At 51.8% G+C, this 27193-nt stretch overlaps 1 protein-coding gene across 6 annotated transcripts in view; it reads right to left on the bottom strand.

The window, feature by feature from the left end:
* Window positions 1-5808: 5808 nt before the first annotated feature.
* Window positions 5809-27193, bottom strand: part of MAP2K3 (mitogen-activated protein kinase kinase 3) — a 32999-nt gene continuing 11614 nt past the window's right edge. For 2 of the 6 annotated variants that reach the window (XM_029576474.1, XM_029576478.1), the window contains 13 exons: window positions 24883-24927; window positions 20545-20577; window positions 17689-17755; window positions 17391-17439; window positions 13906-14019; window positions 13153-13272; window positions 12137-12253; window positions 11430-11481; window positions 10811-10938; window positions 10320-10397; window positions 9537-9676; window positions 9225-9270; window positions 5809-8152 (listed from right to left, as the gene is read on the bottom strand). In XM_029576474.1, the coding sequence (XP_029432334.1) occupies window positions 8066-8152; window positions 9225-9270; window positions 9537-9676; window positions 10320-10397; window positions 10811-10938; window positions 11430-11481; window positions 12137-12253; window positions 13153-13272; window positions 13906-14019; window positions 17391-17439; window positions 17689-17755; window positions 20545-20577; window positions 24883-24927 (1076 nt within the window). In that variant the 3' untranslated portion in view covers window positions 5809-8065. Of the gene's footprint in view, window positions 8153-9224; window positions 9271-9536; window positions 9677-10319; window positions 10398-10810; window positions 10939-11429; window positions 11482-12136; window positions 12254-13152; window positions 13273-13905; window positions 14020-17390; window positions 17440-17688; window positions 17756-20544; window positions 20578-24882; window positions 24928-25079; window positions 25294-27193 lie in introns of those variants that run through there. The other 4 variants (XM_029576473.1, XM_029576476.1, XM_029576475.1 and 1 more) reach the window with 3 other exon arrangements.

Below are 27193 nucleotides of genomic sequence, written 5' to 3'. Positions count from 1 at the left end.
GTGCGACCCCTGCGATTCGGCGCTCAAGGCAGTCACATGCCGTGACGTCACGCCTTGAGCGCCCAATCGCAGGGGTCGCACAGGCGCCATTCATTCATTCACTGCCGGTGGGGGCTGCCGGGAGAGGCAGCCCCCACCGGCAGTGAATGCGCGCCTGTGCGGACCCGGCCTAGATTTAACACGCGACCGCCCGCCGGCCGTCTCGAACTAACGCGTGTCCCCCCGCCGCCGCTGCCGCCCAGAACAGGCGCCCGCCCGCGGCCTAGACTTAACACGCGACCACCCGGCTCCCGCCGCCTGGACCCACGCCGGCCGCCTGGACCCACGCGGCCCTCCGACAGGTATTTAAAATTTTTTATTTTTTCTTCTGACAGGTTTTATGTGTCCCACATCATTACATTTTCTTGATCATCTCTGTATCGCTTTTTTTTTAAATTGTGTTTTATTGTTTTTGAGTATCTTAAGCGGTGTCGATGGATTTATTACTAGACTCACAGTCCTAACTCCTACTAGGGGGGGGGGCGGTAAACTAACACGTTACGGCCGCGGCAAAACAGTGCGTTACTAATGAGAGAACCTGAGCGCGCCTTACGGTATCGGAGGGGAATAGCTAATTCCTTCATTATACAGCTAATTCGTTCATTTACATGCCGGGTGCGGGAAGGGTTACGCGTCTGTTTTAAGAAGCACTACGGATGCGCAAAATTGGAGACTGTATCGCTGGTTTGCCTTACGCGTCCGAATTGTGCGCAGCGAGCTCGTTACAGACGAGAAATCTTCAACTGAACTTTACTGGATCGACCTGATAGTAGGATAAAATGGGAAACGCCCTTCAGTACACTGGTAACACACGCCTTCTGTAGATTCAAGGTTAGAGTTATTTTTGAGATTCTGAAAGCTGCCCATCTGCCAGTTCCTCAAGACTTTTACAGCAGCCCATGGTCTAAACAGCTTCTCCAATTACCTCATACGCAGGAGATGTAGTGGGTCCATAGTCCTCTGCTGTGAAAGTGCACTGCCCGCTCAGCATGAACCAGTCACATAACAGGCCAGGTGATGCCTGCAGAACTGTTGCAAGTAAAGCTGCTCCTGAAAGTCCTGCATGCTGCATGCTTTTAACCAATAAAGGCTGCGAATCGCTTCTCATATGGAGCGCCGATACTCAGCCAGCACAGCGAACAAGACTTAACTTTGACATGATCTCACGTTTCACTAGGGCAGCACCGAGGCAATGGGCCTTCTCCAGCAAGAAGAGAAGATAACCTGGCAAACAGTCACACGTTTGCAGGCTGAGAGCCTGGCGAGGTGGGTGCCAGGAGTCAAGCAAAATCAAACGAGGACCTTGCTTTTGCATGAGAAGTAAGCCCAGTGGAACAATTTTGCACAACTGGCCCCTTTCCAGCGAAGACAGCACCAGATGAGGAGGGAAGGGGACAGAACCAAGATCCTGCTGCCTCGTCCTGGGCATCCCTGGGAGAAGACAGAGCCAGTCGTGGGCCTGGTTCAGAGGCTCCAGAGGGCTGGTAAGGTTGCATTAAGAAGCCCTTCTGGGGGATGTAGGAATTGTTTATTTTCATAGGATATTAGCGGTGGAGTTTGGTTTGTTTGTAACAAGTTATTTTTAGGCAGCTGGAACGTAATCTCAGGCCATCAACATGACTTGAGCACTCATCAAAAGCCCTCCTGGGCTAAACACAATTATGAGCCAGATTCCTGCATTAAACACCACTTAAAGCTTCAACTGTGTTTTGTTATGAAATAGAAGCTTGGGTAAAAGATTGTAAATACAAACAAGCTTTTCCAGGGCAAATTGGTTATAAACAGAGGAGCGGGGAGGGAACATGGAGAGTGCAGCATGGTAGCACTCTGCTGCCCCCTGGTGCTGATCTTTAAAATTGGATCTAACGCTGGGGACCGTGCAGCAGCCTGCAGCTCCACAAGGTACCATCCACATTGTGGATGATGCAGGGAACATGGGGTACTAGAAACACAGAACATGACGGCCATCCTCAGCTCCTGCTCAGCTTTATAATCCCTTCCTGTCCTGCAGAGCTGCTCCGGGCTTAGCCCAGGGCTGTCTTTAACCATGCCACTGTCCCCCATCCCTAGCACTGCCATACATCTACCACCCTCTCCATTAAAAAATATATATTTATATAAACTACCCCTTTTAACCTATTCCCTATGATCCCTCTCTTCGAGCCTCCTTTGCATGGCGACCTGCTTTCCGTGCATTTAATCTTTGGAGATATTTAAATGTCTCTATCATACAGTATCTCTCCTTTCCTCTAGTATAGAGGTTTAGACTTTTAAAGGGCTCAGACCATTTTAGTGACCACCCTCCGCCCAACTCCAACTCGTTTATATCCTTTTGAAGGTGTGGTCTGCAGCATTATACGTTACTCAGCAAAGACAGAGAGGCAATATCACCTCCATGTACTTGCTGGCTATTCCTCTCCTTATCCACCCAAGCATCCTTCTGGCTTTTGCCATCACTTCCTTCACCTTAAGATCAGATAAGATTTACCTTGCAGATCCCTCTTCTTTTGTGTACAGAACTTCACTCCATACATTGGACCACTCCCTTGGGTTTTTAAAACCCAAATACATGACAATTCTTTAGCAAGACTCAAGACCAATCCTGCAAGCTTCACTAGAAGCCTCCTGTTTTACACACCACACCTTCCATGTCGTCTACCCCGTTGCAGATTTTGTTATCAATCAGCAAAAAGACAAACCTTTCCCTAGCTGGGACTACAATAAATCGCTTACAAAAATGTTGAGCAGACCCAGGCTGAAGCCTCTCTAATGTAGATTTGATTCTAGTGTAGGTCCAGATATGGACTGGATCCAATAATTGTATTAAATGTAAACTGAATGCTCTGCTGGCTCCATACTTTATTTCCCTTCTTTCTCCTTTAGTGAAAAAGGTTTGCTCTCTGCATCTTCCATCCATTCCCCCGCCAGCAGCATGCATCGGCTATTGCTTGCTTTTGCCAGCATACTGTGCAATTAGTTCACTGAAAAGAAGCTAGCTAACAAATATTTAGAACAAACTTTGCCCACTATCCTTGGATTTGCACATTATTATTATTGAAAATGTACAATCCACAGCCCACACTCTGGCCTCTCCCATCCCAGCTACTGCTTGTCTCACGTTGACAAAAATCAGACCTTTTCCATCGCACAGCCAGGTTGCTGGAACAGTCTTCTTGAACAACGGAGGTTAACATCATGTACAAAGCTATTTAAGAAATTGTTTGTTTAAATTGACTTTTGACCATTTTGAGCACTTAAGCAAACTGGGGTGATATAGATTGTGTGTAATGTAATGATCATATCAGAAGTTTTAGATTTTTGTTTTGATTTATATAAACCGCTTTGAACATAGGCTAAGTAGTCTATGAATTATTTAAACACCCGTTGGTCACTCTATACCATGCAGTGGCCAAGTGCTTTGTATGCATGTCAGTCACTCACTCACATTGTCCGTCTGTGACCAGCAGGTGGCACCCAGAAGAGCAGAAGTGTACTGTGAAAGACAACACGCTTTGTGTATACAGCACCACTGCACGCACACACTCACGACCCTGTGCAGGGCACAGACACGCAGCAGCTGATACTGACCAGACAAGCCAAACAATGCCCAGTAATGATTGCTAATATGCTAAGAACCCCTCTCTCACGCTCCCACACACAGACAGGCTGTTACAGCCCAGACTGCCCAAGCAACACCGGACACTTTCCACTAGTATATTATATGTATCATGGGCAAACATTTCGCTTTGGGCAATAGCTTTCCAGCTAAAAATTATGAATAAATGCTAATAAATAAATAAATAGGCCTGTCACAAATGCAGGCTGTTATGACCTTCGGCCCTGTAGAGAGAGGCCCCGACCTGTACATCAGTTTCCCCCATTGCTGCTCCCCACCCGTCAATGGCCGTGGTGTAGTTCCCACTTCCACTGGTGGGGCCCAGCTGCACGCCAACGATACCGCGCCATTATCTGCTTTACTAGCGTATTGGCTGCACATGCACCATCCACCACAGACACAAACAAGATCCAAACAGACGGGGGAGAATAAGCCATTTTTCAAAAGATTTCGGCCAAGCAGCATCACTGTTAAAATCAGTCCTGTTGGGTCTAAAGGGCAAACATTTGCTGTGTGCAGTAGCTTGATGGTAATTAGGCTGGTAATGAGCAAATACATTTGATCTGAACCTGCCCCTTTCAAGTTTCATTCTGAAGATCCACTCTACAAAAAAAAATAATAAAAACCCAGCCAGAGGTCAAGGTCAGTTTCTCTAGTATAAGACACAGGGTGGAGAAAGAGACCAGTGCATTTTACCATGAAGGTGTAAGTCCAGGGTCTCTTGCCAACATAATACAGACACCCTGGAACCAGCATCCAACCCGCTCCCCTCCTCTCCCAGCCGCAGTAAATGACTACACAAGTGTTTGGGAGGTCAAATGCCGCAGCTATTATTCCAATTCAGCACCCCAGACAAATAACATAATGCAACTGCACCTAATGAAGCCATCTCCAAACCAGCCCTGGTAGCCCGACCACCCCCAGGTCGCACGACCTGCAGGCCGGTTTAACCTCAGGCGCCCACCACAGCCAGCGAGGAGCTAAATATCCACAAGGCATCACCTCACCAGAGGCTCCCAATACTAAAGCTCTCTTCCATTACTTGGGTGCTCCGCCAGCCACGACAACATGAATCCACAGCACAAAGAACTATAAAAACCATGATCAAGGAGGGGGAGACATGAAAGCGTTAGGAGGGGGCGAGACCCCAGGCTTACAAATGTATAAGCCACTGGGGGTGTACTGGCCACCTAAAGGGAGTCCACGTGCGCCATGCTCGCTGTCTAGGCGACACATGGACCTAGGGGGAGGTCTGAATTTTATGAAGCCTTCAATCCATGACTCCAACGTCTATCTCCCCTGGGAGGGGGCGAGGTGTAGGCATGGCTCCAGGTGTCCACATTACCTTAGGCAACCTGGGACAAGCAGTAGATTTGCAAGAGTAAGGGCCAGGCTGCATCATAAGTTGATTTCTCCTCCTGGGGAGGAGAGGGGTAGCTGGTCACTAGTGGCTGCAGATAGCATGCACTGTCCAAAAGCACCAGTTGTACTCCCAGCCTCCGCTAGCTAATGCTGGCAGCTGCAGACAAGCGTCGGGCAGGTTTCCATGCACGGGAGGTGAGCCCTTTTCAACCGAAATGATTCATGGGTTGAGGGTGAAAGAGGGGAGATTCAAGAGTAATCTAAGGAAATATCTTTAGAGAGAGAGTAGTGGAGGCAAAACATGGTATCTGAATTGAAGAAAGTGTGGGACAGATACAGGGGCTCTCTGAGGGAGGGATGGGAGTTGTAGATAAATTGGACAGATGATCTATTCCTGCCCTCCTGTTTCTAAATAAAGCGTTAGCCAGGTTAGCAGTCAAGGTAAAAAATGTCTTTGGAAATGTTGGGTTTCTCCTTGGCGTGAACCTTTCCAGTCTCACTTAGGAAGTACAAAGCCAAGTGATGGCCGCCTCACACGCCGTGTGTCCCTCGCTGGCGAGTCATTTGTAAACGCCTCCACGGACGCCGCTTCAGGTAATTGGCTATTCCAAACCTCGCTTACCTGGAACACTCTTCCCTTCGATGACCCATCCTCAATATATTCATTTGTTTGAAGCTCACCACAGCTACACCAAAGGCTGCCAGGAAAGGTTTGGAATAGGATTCCTGAACCACATTAAGCTCTCCAATTAAGTCAATAATTACAAAAATAAAAGCCACAGATTCCAAAATTTTACAAAAAAGTTCTCTTTATTGAAAACAAAAAGACCGGCTAACTAGGTCACTCACACACACACACACTTCCCTGCAGAGAGCCGTCCTCGCCACCAGCGCAGCGATTCACGTGTCAGCAGCCCCGGAGGAGCGGGCACAAGGTGCGAGTGAGACGTAAACCCAGCTGGCATTTTATTAGTCCTCCAGGAGGGACCCCCCCTCTCTCTTCCCCCCCCCCCCAGCGTTGCAGAGCTTCGCAGCTTCCGAGCAGCAACCCCGCGTCTCGAGGTCTCTTCAGCATCCGTTCGCATCCGTGGCACCAGCACGTGCGCTCGCGTTTCCATCCGTGGCACCAGCCCTACGATGCCAGCACGTGCGCTCGCGTTTCCATCCGTGGCACCAGCCCTACGATGCCAGCACGTGCGCTCGCGTTTCCATCCGTGGCACCAGTCCCACGATGCCAGCACGTGCGCTCGCGTTTCCATCCGTGGCACCAGCCCTACGATGCCAGCACGTGCGCTCGCGTTTCCATCCGTGGCACCAGTCCTACGATGCCAGCACGTGCACTCGCGTTTCCATCCAGGAGGAAAAAAAAAATGGACATCCGAAAAGCAAACCAGGAAAACAAAAGAACCAACCACCACAGAAAAGAATACAGATACATTAAAAACAACCCAACATTTGTTTGGGGGGAGGGAGTGGGAGAGGCTGGGCTGGCAGGGGGAAGACAAGACGTTTTACTGCAGCACTGTAAAGGCTGAAAACCCTGAGCTACCAGTGGCAGTGGCGACATGGGAGATCACAACAGGGTGACACAGTGTACGACCACACGAGGGCCAATAAAACCACTGGAAAAATAATCCAGAAGGCTTAAAACAAAGCCATCCTGTCCAGAGTTTTCTGCACCATTTACACTTCACACCAGCAATGGGTCTGTGTCTTGCACCTCCCAGCTCAAATCAGAACCAAGGCTGGATCTGGCACCAGGAGCCTTCCTTTGCACTGCCCAGTGTCTCTCTCCCTCCCCATGCTACAGCCCAGTCACTGCAGCCCTCAGCCAGGGTCACAGACCAGGGCCCTGAATCCCTCCATGAAGTGCTGCTCCCTGCTTCCCGGTGCCTACCTCCCCAGCCCCATGGAAGCACGCGGCACCGCCCCGAGCTAGGCCCCGGCATTGCCCTTCTGCTAGGGGAGAAACAAAGGCAATCCGATCCACGCCGCGATCCCATGATCTTATCTCACTGCCTCTCTTGTTTCAGGGGCCATGAGGTTACGTCTCACCCAAGCTGTGATTTTCAGCTCAGTCTGTCTGTCCGTCTTGCACTGCAGTATTTCCAAAAATCAACCAGGAAGACAGGAAAGAGGGAGGCAACAGACCGGCTCCGATTAACTACCCCCAGCATCTCTACTTGCTCCCCCCTTCTGGCTGGCTGTACAATTCAGTTCTAACCCTCCCGCTGCCAGAGGCCTCACCTCTGGATTTAAAACAAAAAAAAAAACAAAAAAACTGCACTGGCAACGCAATTCATTCTGTGAGTGGCCAGTGCAACAGTTAACACGAATTACAGCAAGAACTGCATCCGCTCTCCAGATACAAGAGATTTCAGCAATTTTCAACCTACAGAACTGGAAATGCAGGAGCACACAAAGAGGTAACCGCGTAGAAACTTCACAGCTACCCCACTTCATTCATGGGGGGGGCTCCTGCACACAACCAGATTACAAAACAACGGCCCCACAACCCCCAATCAGCTAAAACAGTTCCTCAGAAATTATATACACGTTTAAAATGTGAAGACGGCTACCGTGCCCAGTTACCACTTGCTCTCCCCCCTGCGCAGCTCACGTACAGGGGCCGTCGCAGGGCCTTCTCCCGGGAGCCCCGGCCAAACGGCTCTGGGTAACAGCGAGCAGGAGGAGCGCGTGCAGACGGCGCCGCGTTATCAGGGACAGTTTTACAGGAAACGCACACTAAAGCCCGGCAGAAAACAACGCCTGTCCGGGTTTTAAATTCTTTCACCGTGCCTTAGAGACGTGGCTGACGCCAAACCCTTATCCCCGGCTCTGCTAACAAATTACCTAATTTCTCAGGGGGCGGAGGGGGGGGGATCTGCACTTATGCAGATCTGTACTTATGCTTTTATCCTTCGCCAAAGTTCCTTTCTGGTTTTTGTGTGCACTGCACAAAAAAAAAAGCCCAAAAGAACCAGTGCTGGAAGGTGGTGCTACAGTCCAGCAAAAACGGGAGGGGAGGGGGTCAGGGGGGAGGGTGCATCAAATGGCGTCATCTCCAAGAATCTCCTTCACAAAGGAGGCAGCGTCAGTTTCTTTGGTGCTGTGCAGAGCGAAGAACGGATGCTCCTGTGAATTAAAAGCAGAACAAAAACAAAAATCAAAATAGCCTTCCACCAACATTGACACTTTTTAAAACGGATAAATCTTGGGGATCATGAAATCAAGACCCTGAACCAAAACCACCAAAAATGAAGTCTGCAAAGCCGCAGGAAGCGCCCGAAAACCTGTTCCAGGGCAGGTCAGCTCTAGGAGCCAGGAGGACGTCTGCGCTGGGCTTCCAGGGCTGTCACTAAACTGCGATGGGATTAAAAGCCAGAACACACCCAGCAACAGTCCATAAACAAATGGCTGTCAAGAACTCGTGGCGTCTTAACATTTCGCTTTTAAGAAGGTCTGAAACCACGGCGAGATCCTCACGGGCCTGATCAGAGGGCCTTGGAACCCAGCAGCCCATCCAGGGAACATGGCAACAGCTGGAAGACCCCGAGAGGAAAATCTGTTCCACGGAGCTCACTCCCGCATCCATCTGGCTAATAATTAAAGCACCGACTTCCCCCTTCAGAAAACCCTTTTTAAAAACTCGGCTACAAATTCCCACAGCTTACGTGGGCAGGGGCTGAAATAAGAAACCACCTCCATTCTGTTAAAAATCTGCGTCCCCTCTCCCCCTAGCGCTCCCTCCGTCATAAGCCCTCTCGGTCAGCTCTTCTCCAAGCTGAGCAGCCCTGACCTCCGTCCCCCCCTCTCTCTGCACTTTCCAAACAATTCCCAAACATCCTGCCTGCAAATAGGGGGGGGGGGAGGGGAGGGGTCTCCAGAATCTTAGGCCCTGATCTTCCACCTCCGTCCAAGGACCATGAGCTCCACGTAAAGGAGCCACGCTCGCTGCGTGCTCTGCAGTGCCACAGCCTGTAATTTTTTTTCAACTGGGGTCAATTCTCTGGATTTGAACCCGCAGCCTTCCAAGCTCAAAACCAGGAACTCTTCCGCGGAGCTGGGGGCTCGCCCACCTGCCCAGGTTATTCACAGCCCCCTCCCCCTTACTCAAGAGTACAGCACTGCTCTCAGGCGTTCGTCGGCTCTGCTGTATTTTTTGCCAGCTCAGAGATTTTCCCCGCAGGTCTTGTCACGTACTCACCATGAGCTCCAGGTAACTCATTCTCTCGGCTGGGTTCTTCCTCAAGCTAAAAAAGCAGAAACATTCTGGTTATATTTTTTGTAACTTGGGTCTTATTCTGAGGTGAATCGGATCCTGGTATTTACACAGTAAGGCTGGGGAGAGAAGTAGAAGGCCAAACCCCTCCGTGCAGAAGCTTCACACGTCCCAGCCACGTCCCTCACCGGGCATAAGATCCAGAGCAAGGGTCGACCTGCACCCCCACCCCCACCCCCATTCTTTGGTCTTTATCCCACTGCCCCTAGCTGAGCGAGACAAGGTCCCAGCACTCACCACTGGGCCGTGAAATCCACAAACTCCTTGGAGAATCGGTCGGCCGGGAGCTGCGGCGACGGCTCCTCCACCACCTGCTTCAGCTGCTGGAAGGGGGTTCCCCAAGACTCGTAAGGAAAGCGCAGGATGGCCATCTCGAGCTGGGCACAGAGCAGGAAAGAAAGTTAAAAAATAAAAATAAAAATCTTCATGCCGCTCAGCAAGAAATGGAAAAAAAAAACAACCCACGAACAATTCTGGCAACGCTTTTAGCAAGATAAATGCATTCCTGCAGTCCATGTGCACCCGGAGGCCCAGCTCCCGCTCACTCCCACCGCTGCGTTTTGCACCCAGGGCCGTGCTGGTTACACGGAAGAGGAGTGGGGCAGCTCAGAAGTGCAGTGCCCCCCTTAGCTTTATGAATTATATTAAGTGCTTCCCAGGCGTCAGGAATTCAAGGCCTCGCTCTCGTAGCGGGCACAGCCTGCAACGGCTTCACAGCAGTGTTTCAGGGGGGCACATTAAGCAGTGCTGCAGTCTCCCCTCCTCCCTCGCTCAGCTGCCACTATCCGCGTGCAGATCACGGGACAGGATGGGCCCAGCCCCGGTGGCCAGATTACGGCAGGGGCAGGTATCTTGTCCAGACGCGCTCGCTGGACCCCACAGCAATCCAGACAAGGAGAGAGGTTCAGAAGGAAACCCCACGAAAAAAAGTCTTAAATCGCGATGGAAGCTCCGTACACCCGGGGGGGGGGGGGGGGGAGGTCGGGTAATCTGTTTGTACAGCACATGCGTCTGCATTACCATCGTGATCCCCAGGCTCCAGACATCCGACTTCACGTTATATCCCTTCTGGTTTAGCTCTGGGTTTATCCTCTCAGGCTGCAATATTTAAAAAAAAGTTATTGAAAAGATTACTGGCTAATGAAAAGCAAAGTCAAAGAGAGTGAAGACGCACCCTTCCCTCTTCCCCTTATCTGCCCTCGTTATAAAATGCCACAGCCGTCTGCACAGGGAAAGGGCCACAGCCGTCTGCACAGGGAAAGGGCCACAGCCGTCTGCACAGGGAAAGGGCCACAGCCGTCTGCACAGGGAAAGGGCCACAGCCGTCTGCACAGGGGACCAGCAGCAGAAGCTAAAGAGTCTTCAAGTTATTTATTCCACGGGCATTTATTGGGCTTTTCACCCACGCACGCCCCCCGATTCTTCCAAACACGGCCAGCAAGCCCAGCAGCGAGCGGTACAAGAGCCCACGTCCCGCGACCCAGGCCCCTAGGCAGGGCACCTCCACTTACAGCCATGTAGGGCTTACAGCCCGCATCCAGCGTCTTAGCAACCGAATCCACCAGGTAGCCGCTGATGCCGAAGTCGCACATCTTCACGTGACCCTCCTTGTTGATGAGCACGTTCGAGGGCTTCACATCTGACAGGGTTGAAAGGGGAAAGCGCAGGTGAAGTTATGGCAGGAGAAGAAGAAATATACTCGACAGCGGGAAGGCGAGCCCGGGCCGCAGAGAAGAATCTCCCCCCCCCCCCCCCATCTCGCCACCACCAGGATCCCTCCGAGGCTGCACGGCGAGGGAGGCCGAAACCTAATTGAAACTTCATAAACCGCTCCTGCAGTACGATTACTGCTCGAAGCAGCGTGCGACACAACAAAGCGTGAAATACCTTCCCGGCAAGGAAGGACTACAGACAGGGCTCGGGGGAAGATGAAAACGGAAGCGGGCGAATGGTCAAGCTGTCAGCCCTCAGGATTTCTTCTGGAGGTTAGCACCCAGGCACCAAGCAGGTGTGCAAATATGTGCCCTCTTAGGACAGCTGGGCTCACCCCCCACCACCATTTCCTTATCACAGTTCTTAAAAGCAAGCTAATGGAGCTCGGCTCCGCGTCCCGCAGAGCGCAGCCCTTACCTCTGTGTATCACGGACAGCTTGCTGTGCAAGTGCTCCAGCGCCTTCACGACCTGGCAGGGAGGGAAACGCACAACTGGTGAGGCGGTACCGGGCGACACACTGCCGTTTCAGCAAAGCAGCTCGGACGCACTGTCCTGCTCGCAGGCACGGACAGCAGGCACTAAGGCCACTGACTGAGAAGCGAGTAGAAAAGAAAATGTCCGAGTCTGACCGGTCTTCTTTTGGAGAAATGGCTTACCCGATAAATTTCGTTTTCCTTAGTGAAGGCAGAAGGGCTCAGGACTAGGGGGGTTACGTGCTCCCCTGCCGGCAGACGGAGCAAGCGGAGGTCACAGTACACATAATCCTGCAGTGACCCCTCTGGTCCTGAGTCCATCTGGCTACACGCTAGGAAATTTATTGGTTTTTTTGTTGTAAATACTGTCAGGAGCATAAAAGTTCAGAATTGGGCTTATTTAAGGCGGGGACTCCACAATGTTATACATTAAACAGAATCCTCCAACACGACCTTGCTCCTTGCCGTCCGTACACAGAGGATGCAACTCTGTCTTTAACCAACAACCTCCAGTGCAACGCCGAGTGCCAATGTTCACTTTATCCAGGGAAAGCTCAGTGTCTTTGCTCCCCGAGGAGACCCCAAGCAAGCCTCCGAGCACACAGCATCCCTGCCACAGAGACGGCGCTGGGAAAGCCACTGCCACTTACAGATACAGCAATCTTGCCCAGGATGTCCTCGGGGATCGTCTTCCCCTTCTCCAGCACTTTCTTGTAGAATTTATCCAGGGAGGTGTCCATCAGCTCCATGCAGATCCACACATCACCCTAAGGCAAACGGAAAGGAATTTATAAACTGAGATGCACTTAGCAGCTACCGTGCAACCTGCTGCCCAACCGGCAAGCACCAGTTCTAATACTTTTGTGCAGTTAGAAATGCATCCTGCCGAGTATTACGGTACAGAACCGCATAGCATTAGCTTTACTGCCTCAGGAGTTAACAAACGTACGTTCCCTGCGCGCTGGATTCCAGCGCAGGTTTTACACGCGTTTTACTGCACCGGCCTGCGACAGAGGAGTTACCTTGGGAAACCTTTAGCTGCACTGCTTGTAGGAACCCCGCTCGCACAGTGCCTGGGTCTGAGCCTCGACACCCGTCAGATGTCCCACAGCTCCCACCCTCACACGGCACTCGGCAAGAGGAAGGCAAAATACACCAGAGACCTATTCCAGAGGGCAGGGATTTGTTCACTGAAGGGCGATTAAAACCTCAGCTGAATGCCACAGATTAACTGGGGGGGGGGGGGGGGGAATGGCCATGCACACACACGGAGCCAGTTTCAGGTCTGATCACGGCGGCAGCAGCAGCTCGTTAAGGTGCGCAGACTCCCAGACCCTGCGGTGGTGGCTCTGCCCCCCCTCCTGGACTTCCATGCGGCTGGTGGTGTCTGGAACGGCTCAGTCTCCGGCTCGCACACTTTTAACAGCACAGGATCGGGCCTCTGAGCAGCCCTCGCCGTAAAAACAAAGAGCAAGAGGGCACGCGGCCTCACCAAACAGCGGCCTTACACCCATCCTCTCTCCTCCGCCATGCCAGCGCTTCCCCCCACCCCCACTGCGCAGGAAAGGGGCGAGAGGGGAAGAGCTGAATGCACTGCCTGCATCCCCCTACCCCTTCCCACCCGCCCAAATTAAGCGATCCCAGCACTGCCCGCTTTAGGACTCACCTCTCTGAACAAGGCCCCGTAGAAAGTCACAGTGTAGAAGCAATCAACCGTCCTCATGGAGATGTCCAGGTCCATGAGGAGCCGTTTCTGTTCCTGAGTGTTCACCGTCGCTCGGATTCTCTGAGCGAGGAAAGCGGAAGGAAACGTTAAAAAGAGACAGCGCCGCACTTTCAGAGGCAGAGCTCCTCCACATCCCGCTCCGGGTTTAAGAGGACAAGAAGACCCATCGTGCTCGGCCGTCCCACTTCCACTCGGGGGGGGGGGGGGGGGTGTCTTAGCCTTGTTCCTCACCCGAGGTCACCACCGTGTGGCCCCCGACAGACGGGAGCCCTCCAGGGACAAGCACCTGCAAGCCATGAGGCCCCCGAAGCGGGCATCGGACTGCACCGCGGAGCCACGCTGACGGGCCCAGCACCACCACCCCCCCACTCGCTCGCACCCCCTGCCCCAAGGACGGTCTCCAGGCAATCCGCTTCCTTCCCCCCAACGCCATCCCAAGCTTCACCTGGGAGCTTAGGCCTGGTTTAACCCAGGCAGGCGCACTCTTTTCTCGATTCGCAACGCTGCGTCACTCCCTAAGTAAGGGCAGGGATGGCGTTCGGTGACATTAAGGGTTTTTAGTTATTTCCACTTGCAGTTTCGTGCTACACTGATGTATTTTACTGCGTTTATAAAAGTTAAGGGCACTGGGCCCCCCTTTTTAAGCAGCGGCAGCGGTATAGAGAAGCAGCCCGGACGCCTTCTCCCGTTTACCTTCACTGCCATGATGGTCCCGCTCTGGGCGTGCCGCACCTTCTCCACCACCCCGTAGGCTCCTCGGCCCAGCTCCGAAAGGGTCACCAGGTCGTCCGCCTCCACTTCAAAGTTCTGGGAGGGGAAAAGCAAGGAGAGGAGGAGGATATCAAACTGCTCCAGGGTGAGAGGGTTACCCGCACCAAACAAAAAACAAAACCCACCCCAAACCGCTGAGCCCGAAGGAGAACCAAGCGCTGCGTCAGTGACACCTGGAGGGGGGGCGGGGAACTCTGCTGAAAGGAACAACAGAGCAGTGGGGTCGTTGTGATCTAATAATCATCTGGAGGAATTTGGGGGGGGGGGGGTCAGTGCCCCTCCGCCCTTTAAGACCGAAACTGAAACACGTGTTAACGTATATATCTCACAAGCATTCACAGCAGTTCCTGTTCTGAGGGACGATTAACGGGCGCCACTTCCTGGCAGGTGGCGCGGATCCCTTTGCTTCAACCCCTTGCTAGCAGTGAGATAACGCAGAAGGCAATGACTCATGCAGCTCTCCTGGAAGGAGGTGAACCCAAAACACAGCAGCCCCAGCTGAGGCCCCGCGCCCAAGCCTCCGGACCCTGCTTGCCCAGCACGAGCCGATCCCCCCAGGGGCAGCAGGTGAACCAAAAAACAAAAAGGTTCCAACCGCATACTGAGAAGCTCCCAGGCTCTACAGATTGCCCGGGGCAGCCTTATTATGCAGATCCGTGCCAGAGGTTTAACAGGTTTCAAAAAACAAGAACATACTGTACAGAAGAACAGAAGATGGTGTCATCCTGGGTCAGACCCATCAGATCCAGCAAGGCCAAACCAGATCACAAGTACCCAAACATTAGACAGATCACAAGCTGCTATTGCTTAGTAATTACTGTCATCACTGTTTATGGATTTATCCTCTAGGAACTTATCCATACCTTTTTTAAACCCAGTTACACTAACTGCTGTAACCACATCCTCAGGCAATGAATTCCAGAGCTTAACTATGCGCTGAGTGAAAAAGAATGTTCTTTGTTTTAAATGAGCTACTTGCTAACTTCATGAAGTTATCCGAGAGAGTAAATAACCGATTTACATTAACTTGTTCAAGTCCTTTCATGATTTTGTAGACTTCTATCATATCCCCCCTCAGTCATTTCTTCTCTAAAATGAACAGCCCTAACTTCTTTAACCTTTCCTCATAGGTCACCCTTCTCTGCACTTTCTCCAGTTCAGCTGTATCTTTGAGATGCGGTGACCAGAATTGTAGACAGTACTCAAGGTGCGGTCTCACCATGGAGCGATACAGAGGCATTATGACATTTTACGTTTTATTCCCCATTCCCTTCCTAATAATTCCCAACATTCTGTTTGCTTTTTTGACTTCCTCAGCACACTGAGCCGACAATTTCAATGTGTTATCCACTATGACGCTAGATCTCTTTCCTGGGTATTAACTCCTAATATGGAACCTAACATTCTGTAACTTCTGCATGGGTTATTTTTCCCTATATGCATGGAGCAAAGGCAGGAAAGAGAGAGAACGAGCGACACACAGGTCCGTGCCGCTCGTGTTACGGTGCATGCATGGAGCAAAGAGAGAAGTTTTCCTCTAGACCCAGGCAACTCCTGACAGTTACATACAATACAGAAGGGACTAAACCTCAGAATGCAAGAATACAATGTAAGAATTAATCAAATGGCTCCCTTGAAGGGTACGGGCAGGAAAAGCCCCCGTCCCACACTGTACTCGGAGGCCGGGTCTGCTCATGATACAATTCAGCCCAACTGCCTTTCCTGCACAGTGAGCAGCTGAATATACGTCCCGGGCCCAGAGAGGAAAGCTGCTATACTTAGCCCGGAGCCAACCCTTCCAGTATTCCCAGAGGATGAACTTGGCAGCAGTTTCCAGTCTGTGTTTTTCATCAGGTCACTAAGCAATCCTGTAATAAAGGCCAGGAAACAACTACACAAAACCAACACGTGCCACGCGACAGCCAGGCCAAGCAGCCCCCTCCCAAGAATCACCACACGCCACGCTACAGCCAGGCCAGGCAGCCCCCTCCCCAGAATCACCACACGCCACGCGACAGCCAGGCCAGGCAGCCCCCTCCCCAGAATCACCACACGCCACGCTCCAGCCAGGCTGAGCACCCCCCAGAATCACCACACGCCACGCTCCAGCCAGGCTGAGCACCCCCCTCCCCAGAATCACCACACGCCACGCTCCAGCCAGGCCAGGCAGCCCCCTCCCCAGAATCACCCACACGCCACGCTCCAGCCAGGCCAGGCACCCCCCTCCCCAGAATCACCACACGCCACGCTCCAGCCAGGCCAGGCAGCCCCCTCCCCAGAATCACCACACGCCACGCTCCAGCCAGGCAGCCCCCTCCCCAGAATCACCACACGCCACGCTCCAGCCAGGCTGAGCACCCCCCAGAATCACCACACGCCACGCTCCAGCCAGGCCAGGCAGCCCCCCTCCCCAGAATCACCACACGCCACGCTCCAGCCAGGCAGCCCCCTCCCCAGAATCACCACACGCCACGCTCCAGCCAGGCAGCCCCCTCCCCAGAATCACCACACGCCACGCTCCAGCCAGGCTGAGCACCCCCCAGAATCACCACACGCCACGCTCCAGCCAGGCCAGGCAGCCCCCTCCCCAGAATCACCACACGCCACGCTCCAGCCAGGCAGCCCCCTCCCCAGAATCACCACTCGCCACGCTACAGCCAGGCAGCCCCCTCCCCAGAATCACCACACGCCACGCTCCAGCCAGGCCAGGCAGCCCCCTCCCCAGAATCACCACACGCCACGCTCCAGCCAGGCCAGGCAGCCCCCTCCCCAGAATCACCACACGCCACGCTACAGCCAGGCAGCCCCCTCCCCAGAATCACCACACGCCACGCTCCAGCCAGGCAGCCCCCTCCCCAGAATCACCACTCGCCACGCTCCAGCCAGGCAGCCCCCTCCCCAGAATCACCACACGCCACGCTCCAGCCAGGCAGCCCCCTCCCCAGAATCACCACACGCCACGCTCCAGCCAGGCAGCCCCCTCCCCAGAATCACCACTCGCCACGCTCCAGCCAGGCCAGGCAGCCCCCTCCCCAGAATCACCACACGCCACGCTGCAGCCAGGCCGAGCACCCCTCACCATGATTCTTACAAATTATGAAATAAACAGGTTTTTTTGGGGGGGAGGGGGGGCATGAGGGGGAGTAGAAAGGAGTCAAAAGAAAATCATGTTCACCCCCAATCCCAAAGGACAGAGTCGCAGGCCTGCAGGAGGCCGCACCCCTGGCGAGAGGGGGGGCAGTCACTGAAAGCACAGGAGCCCCCAGCACCAGCCCTGGCTGAGGAGAAACAGCCTCAGCCTCTCCCTTGCCTGAGCTGCCAGGGGCCATTAAAGCCCCTGCCCCAGGTTCCCCATGAGGGCGGATAAAACACAAACAAACTCAATGAGCAAAGCTCCTCAGCCTTACCTTATCTCCTATTGTAATAAAGGCCCTGGAGTCCAGGTTCCTGGGAGGTCTGTGGGGGGAAGGCAGAAAGGAGTAAAGCTGTGACTGACGGTTTATGGCAGAGGTGGTAAAGCGGGCGGAGATGCGGCGGCAGCTGCTTCCTCCACAGTCGCTCTGAGAAGCCTCCACAGTGCTCCAGGTTCTCCCCCCCAAGCCCAGGGCACCACCCAATATGGCCCCCTCTAACCAAAAGGGGTGCCCACCCCCGGTTTGCAGCCTGCATTTTCCTGACGGGAAAAGTTCCTTCACGGTCACTTACGCTGTGTTGGACGCTGGCGTCTTGACGGGGTCACATTTTATTCTCAGGTCTGGCTTTTTCTTTTTCCCTGAAAGAAATAAACATAAAACGTTAAGTGGGTGGCAGGGAACGGTCACCCCTTTCTCACGGCGAGCCCCCTAATGAGCCGAACTGGAAGCCTCCTGCTCACGGCGAGGATCGCAGAACTGGCAAAGCTTCACGCCACCACGTGCCCAGCGCTGTCACTTTAAAGCTGGTCTTGTTCAAACATGCACTGCCCTTCTCAGGTTTTCACAGGCCCACCTTGTACTATATAGAGGTGCCTCCTGGGATATTAAACCTCCTTCACGTGGCCACGCATCAGCTTTCTGTGCTCTACCTTTGTTTCTCTGTTCCTGGAAAAAAACAGTTCCACCTACAGGGCTACTCTGAACTGGGAAGGTGAAGAAACTGGACCTGGGAGCAGGGAAGAACGCCGGGCAGACTGTCATCAGATCCTCGTCGCACCGGCACACAAAGCGTGAATACAGCACGGAGAGCCGAAGAGGCCTATCCAGGCTCACTATCTGTAAAGCGTGAATACAACCCAGCGAGCCAAAGAGGCCCATCCAGGCTCACATAGCACAGAGAGCCAAAGAGGCCCATCCAGGCTCGCTATCTGTAAAGTGTGAATGCAGCACAGAGAGCCGAAGAGGCCCATCCAGGCTCACTATCTGTAAAGCGTGAATACAACCCAGAGAGCCAGAGAGGCCCATCCAGGCTCGCTATCTGTAAAGCGTGAATACAGCACAGATAGCCGAAGAGGCCCATCCAGGCTCACTATCTGTAAAGCGTGAATACAGCACAGACAGCTGAAGAGGCCCATCCAGGCTCGCTATCTGTAAAGCGTGAATACAGCACAGAGAGCCAGAGAGGCCCATCCAGGCTCGCTATCTGTAAAGCGTGAATACAGCACAGACAGCTGAAGAGGCCCATCCAGGCTCACTATCTGTAAAGCGTGAATACAGCACAGAGAGCTGAAGAGGCCCATCCAGGCTCACATAGCACAGCGAGCCGAAGAGGCCCATCCAGGCTCACACAGCACAGAGAGTTGAAGAGCGGCTGCCAGCCCGGGCTCTGCGGCTCAGCCTCCAGGACCACATTACCATCGCAAGCTCTGGGACAAGCAGCACACTGATGAACCAGGCTGTGCCTCCCCCCTCTGCCTCCCCCCCCCTCATATGGGGCTCAGCCCTCCAATTTCCTGCCTTGCTTCCCCTCAGTAGCCAAATCACAGCAGAATTAGAAAAAAAATCCACAAAAAAAAAAAATCTTCCCCAAATGCTTTTTAAAAAGGTGGTGGCAGCGGCGTTTTGTTTTTGCCCGACACTCCAGCTAATATATCATACAGTTAAATGGAGTTTAAGCGACGAGACCGGTTTCCTGTTTAATATTTTTCATCCCTGTATCACCGTGAATATCCCGAACACCAGGCTGGCCAGCGGGTCCCAAGGGATCTCAACACTGAAAGTCAACAAGGTCCGGCCTCCGGTTTCACCCTGCCAGGACTGGGTGCTCCCCAGAGAAGGTGGGCACGCGGGCGTCCCAGTCGGGCCCTGAACGTCTCTCAGAGCCCATGCATCAGTGCCAGCCTAACGCGAGGCCTTCCAACCCCGCTCCAGGCACTGTGGGGGCCTGTCCTGCCACCAGACTTGCTGAGACGAGGAGTTTACATCCAAAATCTCAGGTGAGCAAAACTTTTATTTTTTTTTTAAACTTATTTTATAACGGCCGAGTTTATTTTGACGATCTTATTCTGTTCATTTGTTGTTTTTTTTGTAATGAATTACTGTATTGGATTTTAGCTCTTTGGTGTTTATAATTTTATTTCTCCTGTACTGTGTGTTTCATTTAATGTTTTATGATAGAATAAAACCAACACATAAATAAAAGAAATAAACGGAACATCCCCTGGTTGGGTCAAGGGTCTGCTCAGCACCGCTGCCCGATGAACGTGGAGTGAAAACAGCTCCAAGTTCCCACCGAACAGAATTCTGTTCCCCCTTCTCTCGGATGTAGAAAGCATGAGGTAATCCAGGGGCCAGATGTAGTAAAAGGTTTTTCCCATGTGGAGTGTATGGGGAAAAAAAAGCTTTGAACATCTGGGCCTCAAGTGTACACAGAGCTTCCTGTTGATAAGGAAATGCAGTTTAAGACTTGGGGACAGAATCTCCCGCCACCCTGACCAGGATTCGATCTTCAGGGAACTCCCGCTTGCTCCTCCCTCCCTCCCCGTCACTTCTCCCCCCCCCCCCCCCCCCCACCCCGTCACTCCCCCAACGGCACGTGCCCAGGGTAATGTACACAGGAACAGCTGGCGACTGAAGCGGATGCCCCCACCAAACCCTGCCAACCCCAGTGCCGTGCCCTTCCTCCAAGGTCAACTCGTCCCCACGACAGTGTCTCGTAATCCCAACGCACCGCCCTCGAACCCCTCTCCCGAGGTACGATTTATTTAAAGTCCACTGAACGCCAGCCCAGAATGCACCACCCAGAGGTGCAGCAGGTCAGGACGAATGCAATTCAAAGAGGTGCAGCAGATGGGCACTAGGGCTCCGTCTCTGTAGCGTTCTGCAGCCCTCGCATGCAGCAGCAGCGAAACAAGGAATCCTGCTTTAACGTGCTAGGATAGGAAACACCAGCACTCGGCAAACACGGCTTGTGCAATCATTACAAACAGTGACACTGTCACAGCTCCCCAAAATAACTTCTTACCAGCACCAACTAACCAAAAAAAAAATTAGTGTAAACCTCTCCCCCAACTAAAGGTTCAACTTTCCACAGTATCTGCAGGTACATTTGGGGTTTTTTTTTTAATTTTATTTGCTGTGATCTTACTTGGCTTACGTGACTCCAGGGATCCTTTGGGATCTAGAGAAGATAAAGGGAAGAAAAAAAAATTTGCTATCAATTTCAAAATCAGCAGAGGAGATTGTGCTTGGTACAAAAAGTGACACAATGATCCCTCTACAGACACTGAAGCACGGAGACGGTGCCAAACGCATGCAGTACGTGCAAATCTCGCTTGCATATTCTACGCCTGGGGGAATTCTGCGCCAAAAAATTTAAAATTCTGGAGCATAAAAACTTAAAATTCTGCAAACTTTATATTGGTCAAAGTAACAGTTTACATGACTGTCCTTAAGTAATTACATTTTAAATTAAGACAGAAAAAAAAAATACTTAAAGATGCAAAATTTTAAATATTTTGAGCAGAATTTCCCTAGAAATTCACTGAAAGAGTGTCCCTTCCTCTCACTCTCCCTACTCCCCTGGCCACTTTGCCCTCTCAGGCCCCAACCCCTTCCACTCTATCGCCAGTCCCAGAGTTTGACCTTGTTCTCAGTACTGCCCCTCACACAGGCTCCTTTTGCCCCTCCCTCTCTCTTAATACACACACACACACACACACACACACACACAGGCTCCCTCGCTCTCTCATGCACAAACACACGCGCACCCACACACAGGCTCCCTCGCTCGCACACACACACATCCCCTCATACAGGGTCCCTCTCTCTTGCATACTCACCCACATAAGCTCCCTTTCTCTCTCACACATACATCCTCACACAGGCTACCTATGTTCCTCTCTCTCACGCACTCCTTCACACATACACAATCCCTTCACACAGGCTCGCACCCTCACATACACATGAGCTCCCAATCTCTCACACACATACACACTACTTCACAATCTCCTCATATAGGCTCCCTCTCTCTGGCACCCACACTCAAACACCCCCCTGATCACCCCCCTGCTCATCTCTCATCCTCCCCTCCTCACACATACACACCCCTCCCTACATACATTCATGCTCACTGGGACCTTCATCTTTGCCACGAGTGGACTGCGACCCGAGGCACGCTGGGGCCTTCATCTTCACCGCGAACAGCTCACTCCATTCGCAGCATGCCAGGGTCTCCTCTGCCATTTTCTGCGCAGGGGGAAATTCTACAGAAATTCTGCACTCCGCAGTAGCACAGAATTCCCCCAGGACTAATACTCATTGCGGACATGCTGAAAACCAGATCTTTTGGTGGCACTCCAGGACCTGCCTTAGAGCATATCCGATGGCTTGCAACTCCAGATGGTCAATTTGTAGAGGACTCTCCAATGGGGACCACATTCTTGTATGGGCCCCCCACCCCTTGCCGAAAGCACGGGTAGAGTGGAAAACGCAATGAGATCCGAAGATTCATCTACCACTGCAGGGAGGCTCTCATCCTAGATCTGGGATAATGGCCAAAGGTGCTGATCCGATTAGATTTCGGTGAAGGCACCACTGAAAGCCCCGCATATGCGGATGAGTCACTAGCAGCAGCCATGTTTCCAAAAAGCACAGCAGGCCCATCAGCGGTGACAAGGGCTCTATCCTGAACCAGGCCTAGGAACTGAATTCTTTAAGATGGAACCAGGTTTTACCTGGCAAAAACCGATCGGGAAACCGAGGGACTGGAAGAGCCATGCGGTCTTCAAGAGGATCCAGAACTGACAGAGATGGAGGCATCACGAACAATCATCCAGGTACGGGGGCACGGATTCCCTGCCGACGAAGCAGTCCTGCCACTACCACGAGACGTTCCGTAAACGCCCTGGGAGCCGCAGAGAGGCCAAAGGGAGAGCATCTTGGATTGGCAGTGTGCGTCCGTCCCCCACAGACTCCAGCGTAAGTGTCCTACAAATCCAAAGAATTCATCTGGAGGGGGTTCATCCTGAACATCTCCACAACGCCAGCAAAGCTCTCAATTCCCAACTTCTGCGCAATCGGGGGAATACCTAGTCTAGAATCCTTGGCCACGTCAACCACCATCTGCCGAAGAAACAAGTCCTCTTCCGGTTGCAGTTAGGCCAACTGAAAAGGGTCAGTGCTGAAGACAACCGTGTTGGGTTGGAGAATGGCGACAGAACTATGGAAGGACTGAAAGCATCCCCAGCACCGGAGGACGCAGAGAGGCAGCCCTCAGACCTGCCAAGCCTTTGGCCGACTTTTCTCTCTCTGGAAGCTGCTGAAGCGTGCGAGGGGCTTGAGGAGACTGAAAAGAGGCGCGTCTGGAAAACACCAGCACCAGTCAGGCAGTTGTGCAGAACCGAGGGGAAAGCTGGTAGTGGAGTCCGACAGCGCACCAGACTGGATGGACCTTGCGCTCCTTACCCGTTGCTCACAACCCACGCAAGGGCCAGTAAACTCCATCTCTCTCCCCAAAATAAGAGACGGCCACCCATGTCCTATTTTTCCCTTTAGGTAAAATCCTTACTTGGAACATTTGGAAAAAGGAGAGGTGGCGAGCTCTCCGGGTAAAGTGGGACACAAGTGTCCATGTTCAAAACCAAATCCCCCTTCAACCCAACAGTTGGAAACCTCAGGAGCAGGAGGACATCCTCCTGCCAACTCCCATCAGCAATGTGTGCTGCTGCCGTATCCCTCTCAGCAGAGCGCATACTCCGTTCTCACGCCAGACAGCTTGGGCTGCGAGGGCACGGGAGACAAAAAAAAAGGGAGAGCCATAGGTGGTAGCCAGGACATACACAAGCATCCCCCAAATCTTATGTTTTCTGAAAGCCCAAGATAGCAGCTTTTCCTGCAGGACACCAGGCAGCTTTGACGCCTTCACCTCTAGCCACGGGAAGTCTCTCTTCCTCCCCACCCCAGTTGCTATTTATATCCTTCATTCCCCAGCCGGGAGGAACCGGAGAGGGAATCTGTGATCCATGCCATGCTGCGGTCAAGCTCCTGGGTCACCCCTCTAGATTCAGACAGGCAAGGGTCTGTGAGCGTGTGCATTCTCGCTGGCCCAAGCGGTGAGAAATGTAGCTTTTTTACACTGAGAAACAGAATAGAAATTTCGAGCCAACACCTTTTAGAGAAAAGACACCAGGGATCCTCTTTCAGTTCTGTCTTCTGGGGACGACGACAAAAAACACACAACGTATCTTGAGCTCTGCATTACCTGAATTTATGTTTTGTTTTTTAAAATAAAATTTGATTAACTGCCATTCCAGTGTAAGATTAATGCAGTTGACAATAAGATGGGACACTGCAATATCAGGCAATTGGCAAATAAAACTCACCATAAATCCTAACGTCCCAGCACAGAGAATATACCCCAGTTACATACTGTCCTGCCCACCCTCCGCTTCTGATTTTTCTGACCAGATGCCAGTCACGTTCCTCTAGCAGAGAAAACCCAACAGCCTTCATATATTCCACGTGCCTCCTATACAAAATATTAACTAGACACCAAAATCCTTTACTTAACTGACCAGTTACTTCGCTGAGCTAAAAGAAATCCAGATGTTCACCGAATCCAACCTTCTGGACTGCCTAACAGCTGTATGTGATAATCCAAGGGAGGGCCAAAAATAGATGAATACAAAACTTCACTTTGCATCTGTAGCCAGTTCTTAATTCCGGTGAAAACATTTAATTCCTTCTGTGCCCAACATATCAGATTAAGTGTCTGGCTCAACAGTTCCCCCTAGAGTCTGGCCACTAAAGCTTTTCAACCTCCAATAACTTGTCTACTTTACATCTGAAGGTTATTTCATGTTGCAGCTATGACCACCTGTTCTGTTGGCAGAAGGTTCCGCAATCTTAACCAGCGAAAAGAATCCCTTCTTTGGATTGCTAGTCCTGGGGTACAGAGCATGCATACGACATTCCTGCAGAATCCTTTCCTAGACAGATTGATATTTCTCCCGACCCACCTGCCCAAGGGTTTCCATAGCAGAGAAATAAGAATGGCCGAGGTTTCCTTTAAAACTCATGCAACATTGCATGCATAACGTTCTTTTCCTTGCAACTCAGCTGCTGGTGTAAAAGTCTCTCCACCAGAGCCTGCTCAAGGCTATAAAACTAACTGTCAAAAACCCAAGTGCACGCAGTGTCAGAAGAGCCGGTTTTTTGCAGACTGTCCCCTTAGACTATTGCCAAAATCTGCAAGGAAGAGCAAAAGGAATTTGCCTGCAAGTGCAAACCTTAAAAAGGTCATTAGCCTAGAAATTAATGAAACACTTTGCAAACAGCTCTTGCATTCGCAAAGGAAAAACAAATTCAAACTTATCCACCCCTCCAAACACCTTCTGCAAAATAAATATGTCATGCACAATTTCTTAAAATTAAAAAAAAAGTCCCGCTGGGAATGCAAACGAGTAATTGTAGCCACAGACAGTACCTTGCATTTTACCAGCTCGGCCAAAGTCTGCAGACTGCTCAACACCTAAAATCGACGTGAAGAAAAAGCTGTCAGTCAATATTTATGCAAAAAAAATTTAATAAAAAAGTAGCAAATCACCAAACTGCCTACCGCACAGTAAAAGCAAGTAAGTGCCCCAGCAGTGCACATGCACGTTGTAAAATTGCAACATCTACCTTGCTTTTTGTCCATGGTTTGTTTCCAAGAAGGGGAAGTTGCACGAATCACATGTAGGGCCGGTGGTGGCACTTTAAAAATAATGCATGACCCCTAAGCTCAGCAAACACTCCTGGAGGGGAGGAGTAGGGGGAACAGGAGGGTTGTACAGCCCTCTCACAGGCTCGAAGATAACCCACCTCGCCGTCCTAGGTTGGGCAGCGCGCGCCCCCTTCCCCGAGCACGAGCCGCCTGCCCCAGCCCCATGACGTCACACAGGAAACTGAGCACGAGCAAGTCTAGGGAGGAGCCACGTGCCACCCCGGCTCCTCTGGGCCTGCAGGAAAAAGGTGCGCTCTATGAGGGAAGCAGCAGCAGGTAGCTTATCCTGCAGTTACCCGGGATTTACAGGGGGTCTTGTCCAATGTCGCCAGTTTCCAAAACACTGGACTTCTCAAAACAGTTTTACTGTGTAGTACCCGATGTATGAAAAAGTGCGTCTTTCTATACATAGCAAATATCGCTTGGAAGTCATTGAACGGCCCAGGGACAAGGATCTTATTTTCAAAAATTTTTTTAAAAAGTCTCCATGTCCCACTCCCCGGGGCATATTAGAAACCTATTCCATCTAACCCCCTTTTCCATGCTCTTTTAGCAGAATACAATGTATACTAGAAACAATGCAAAAGAAATGCAGGTAAGCAGGCGCGGAGTGTTCAGCACTTGCTTTCTTCACGCTCCCCCAGGCACCTCTCCTGGGGGTGCCATGCAATATTTAAATTAGAGACCATACTGTCAAGGAGGCACTAGGGTCGACTGCAAGCCCCTTGTTAGCCGGTTAAGAAAATGGACGTTGAATTTAATCGCTGTCCGTTTTCTAACCTGCGCACAGCCACGGTTAACTGAGCGTCTGTTTCCTGGACCTGACTGCCAGCACTTTAAACATTTGTTTATTTATTTATTTTTGCATTTGGGGTGACTCACTAATAGCCTCATAAAAAAAAAACCCAACCCAAAGTATATGTTCTGGCACTGCTGAGACCCGAAACTCTTGTGAAGGTTCAGCACTAGACCCATGTGAAGGGCAGAATGACCATGTGGGAATATAATAAACCCCAAATCAAAAATCTCCCCAGTGAGATGTCTTAAGAATCATGATACAACACACACGCTTTACATTTTTTCAATTTGTTATCACCACCAAAACCTAAGCCAGAGGCACACTATTATGAGCATTAAAAATCCATTAGTATCCTGCTTAAATCAGGAATCGTCCTACCACTTGACCCCAGGATGATATATAAATAAGCTTTAAAGGTATCGGCAAGCATAAGCCAGTCCTATAGGCTCTTGTAATGATGCAGAGTGGGGCAGGAAGGATTACAGCCCGGCTGTGGGGGTCCGAAGTGCCAGCATGGAACACAGCAATGAAAAACAGAGCAGCAATTCAGGCAGGTAATGCTGTGGCCTCCAACGCGGACCTGCGGCCGAGTCAAGCTCTGTGGGCCTTGGAAGGCTGAAAGGAAAAAAAACGCTTTCCACTGGTCTGCAGGAAGGCGAGGGACCCCTGCAGGCGTGTCCCGGACCTTAGGGCTTTTGTAGGTCGATACTAAAAGGTCTTTTCCTATGGCCCCCCTGCAAAGAATTTACCTAAGGCAGAGAGAATGAGAGGCTTCTGAAGCATTGCAGTGAGGTAACTGGCCAGCTAGGATTTCACAGCTGGATCCGACTCTCACCCCAGGATGTGCTTGTGCACAAAAGAGATTCTGCAAATATGGCCTGGAAGCCAAGCCAGGCAGGCAAATGCCTGTAGGCAACTTTGGGGGGGGGGAGGCAGGGAAAAAAAAAAAGTTTCCCCAGGACCAGGTTTTCCTTCTTGGCTGATGCAGGATTTTCACTGGTAATGCTCCAACCTACGTCAGGGATGGAAACAGGAGCCCTTTCCCCCCCCCCCCCACTCCTGAAAGAAAGCAGTCTCAGCTGGGCCGAAGAGCAGAACACTAAATTGGGGGGGGCGGCAGCCTGGCTGTGATCTTCTGTGCCGCGCTGTGGAGGTAGCGCTTATGGCCCCTGGGGGCAGGAGGTCCACGCCATCATGCGACCGTGATTTCAGAAGGAGGAGTGCTGCTGTGTG

This window comes from Rhinatrema bivittatum, chromosome 14 (genome assembly GCF_901001135.1).
Source record: "Rhinatrema bivittatum chromosome 14, aRhiBiv1.1, whole genome shotgun sequence".
NCBI lineage: Eukaryota > Metazoa > Chordata > Amphibia > Gymnophiona > Rhinatrematidae > Rhinatrema > Rhinatrema bivittatum.
The sequence above is the reverse complement of the archived record's forward strand: the minus strand, read 5'-3'. Positions and strand labels throughout refer to the sequence as shown.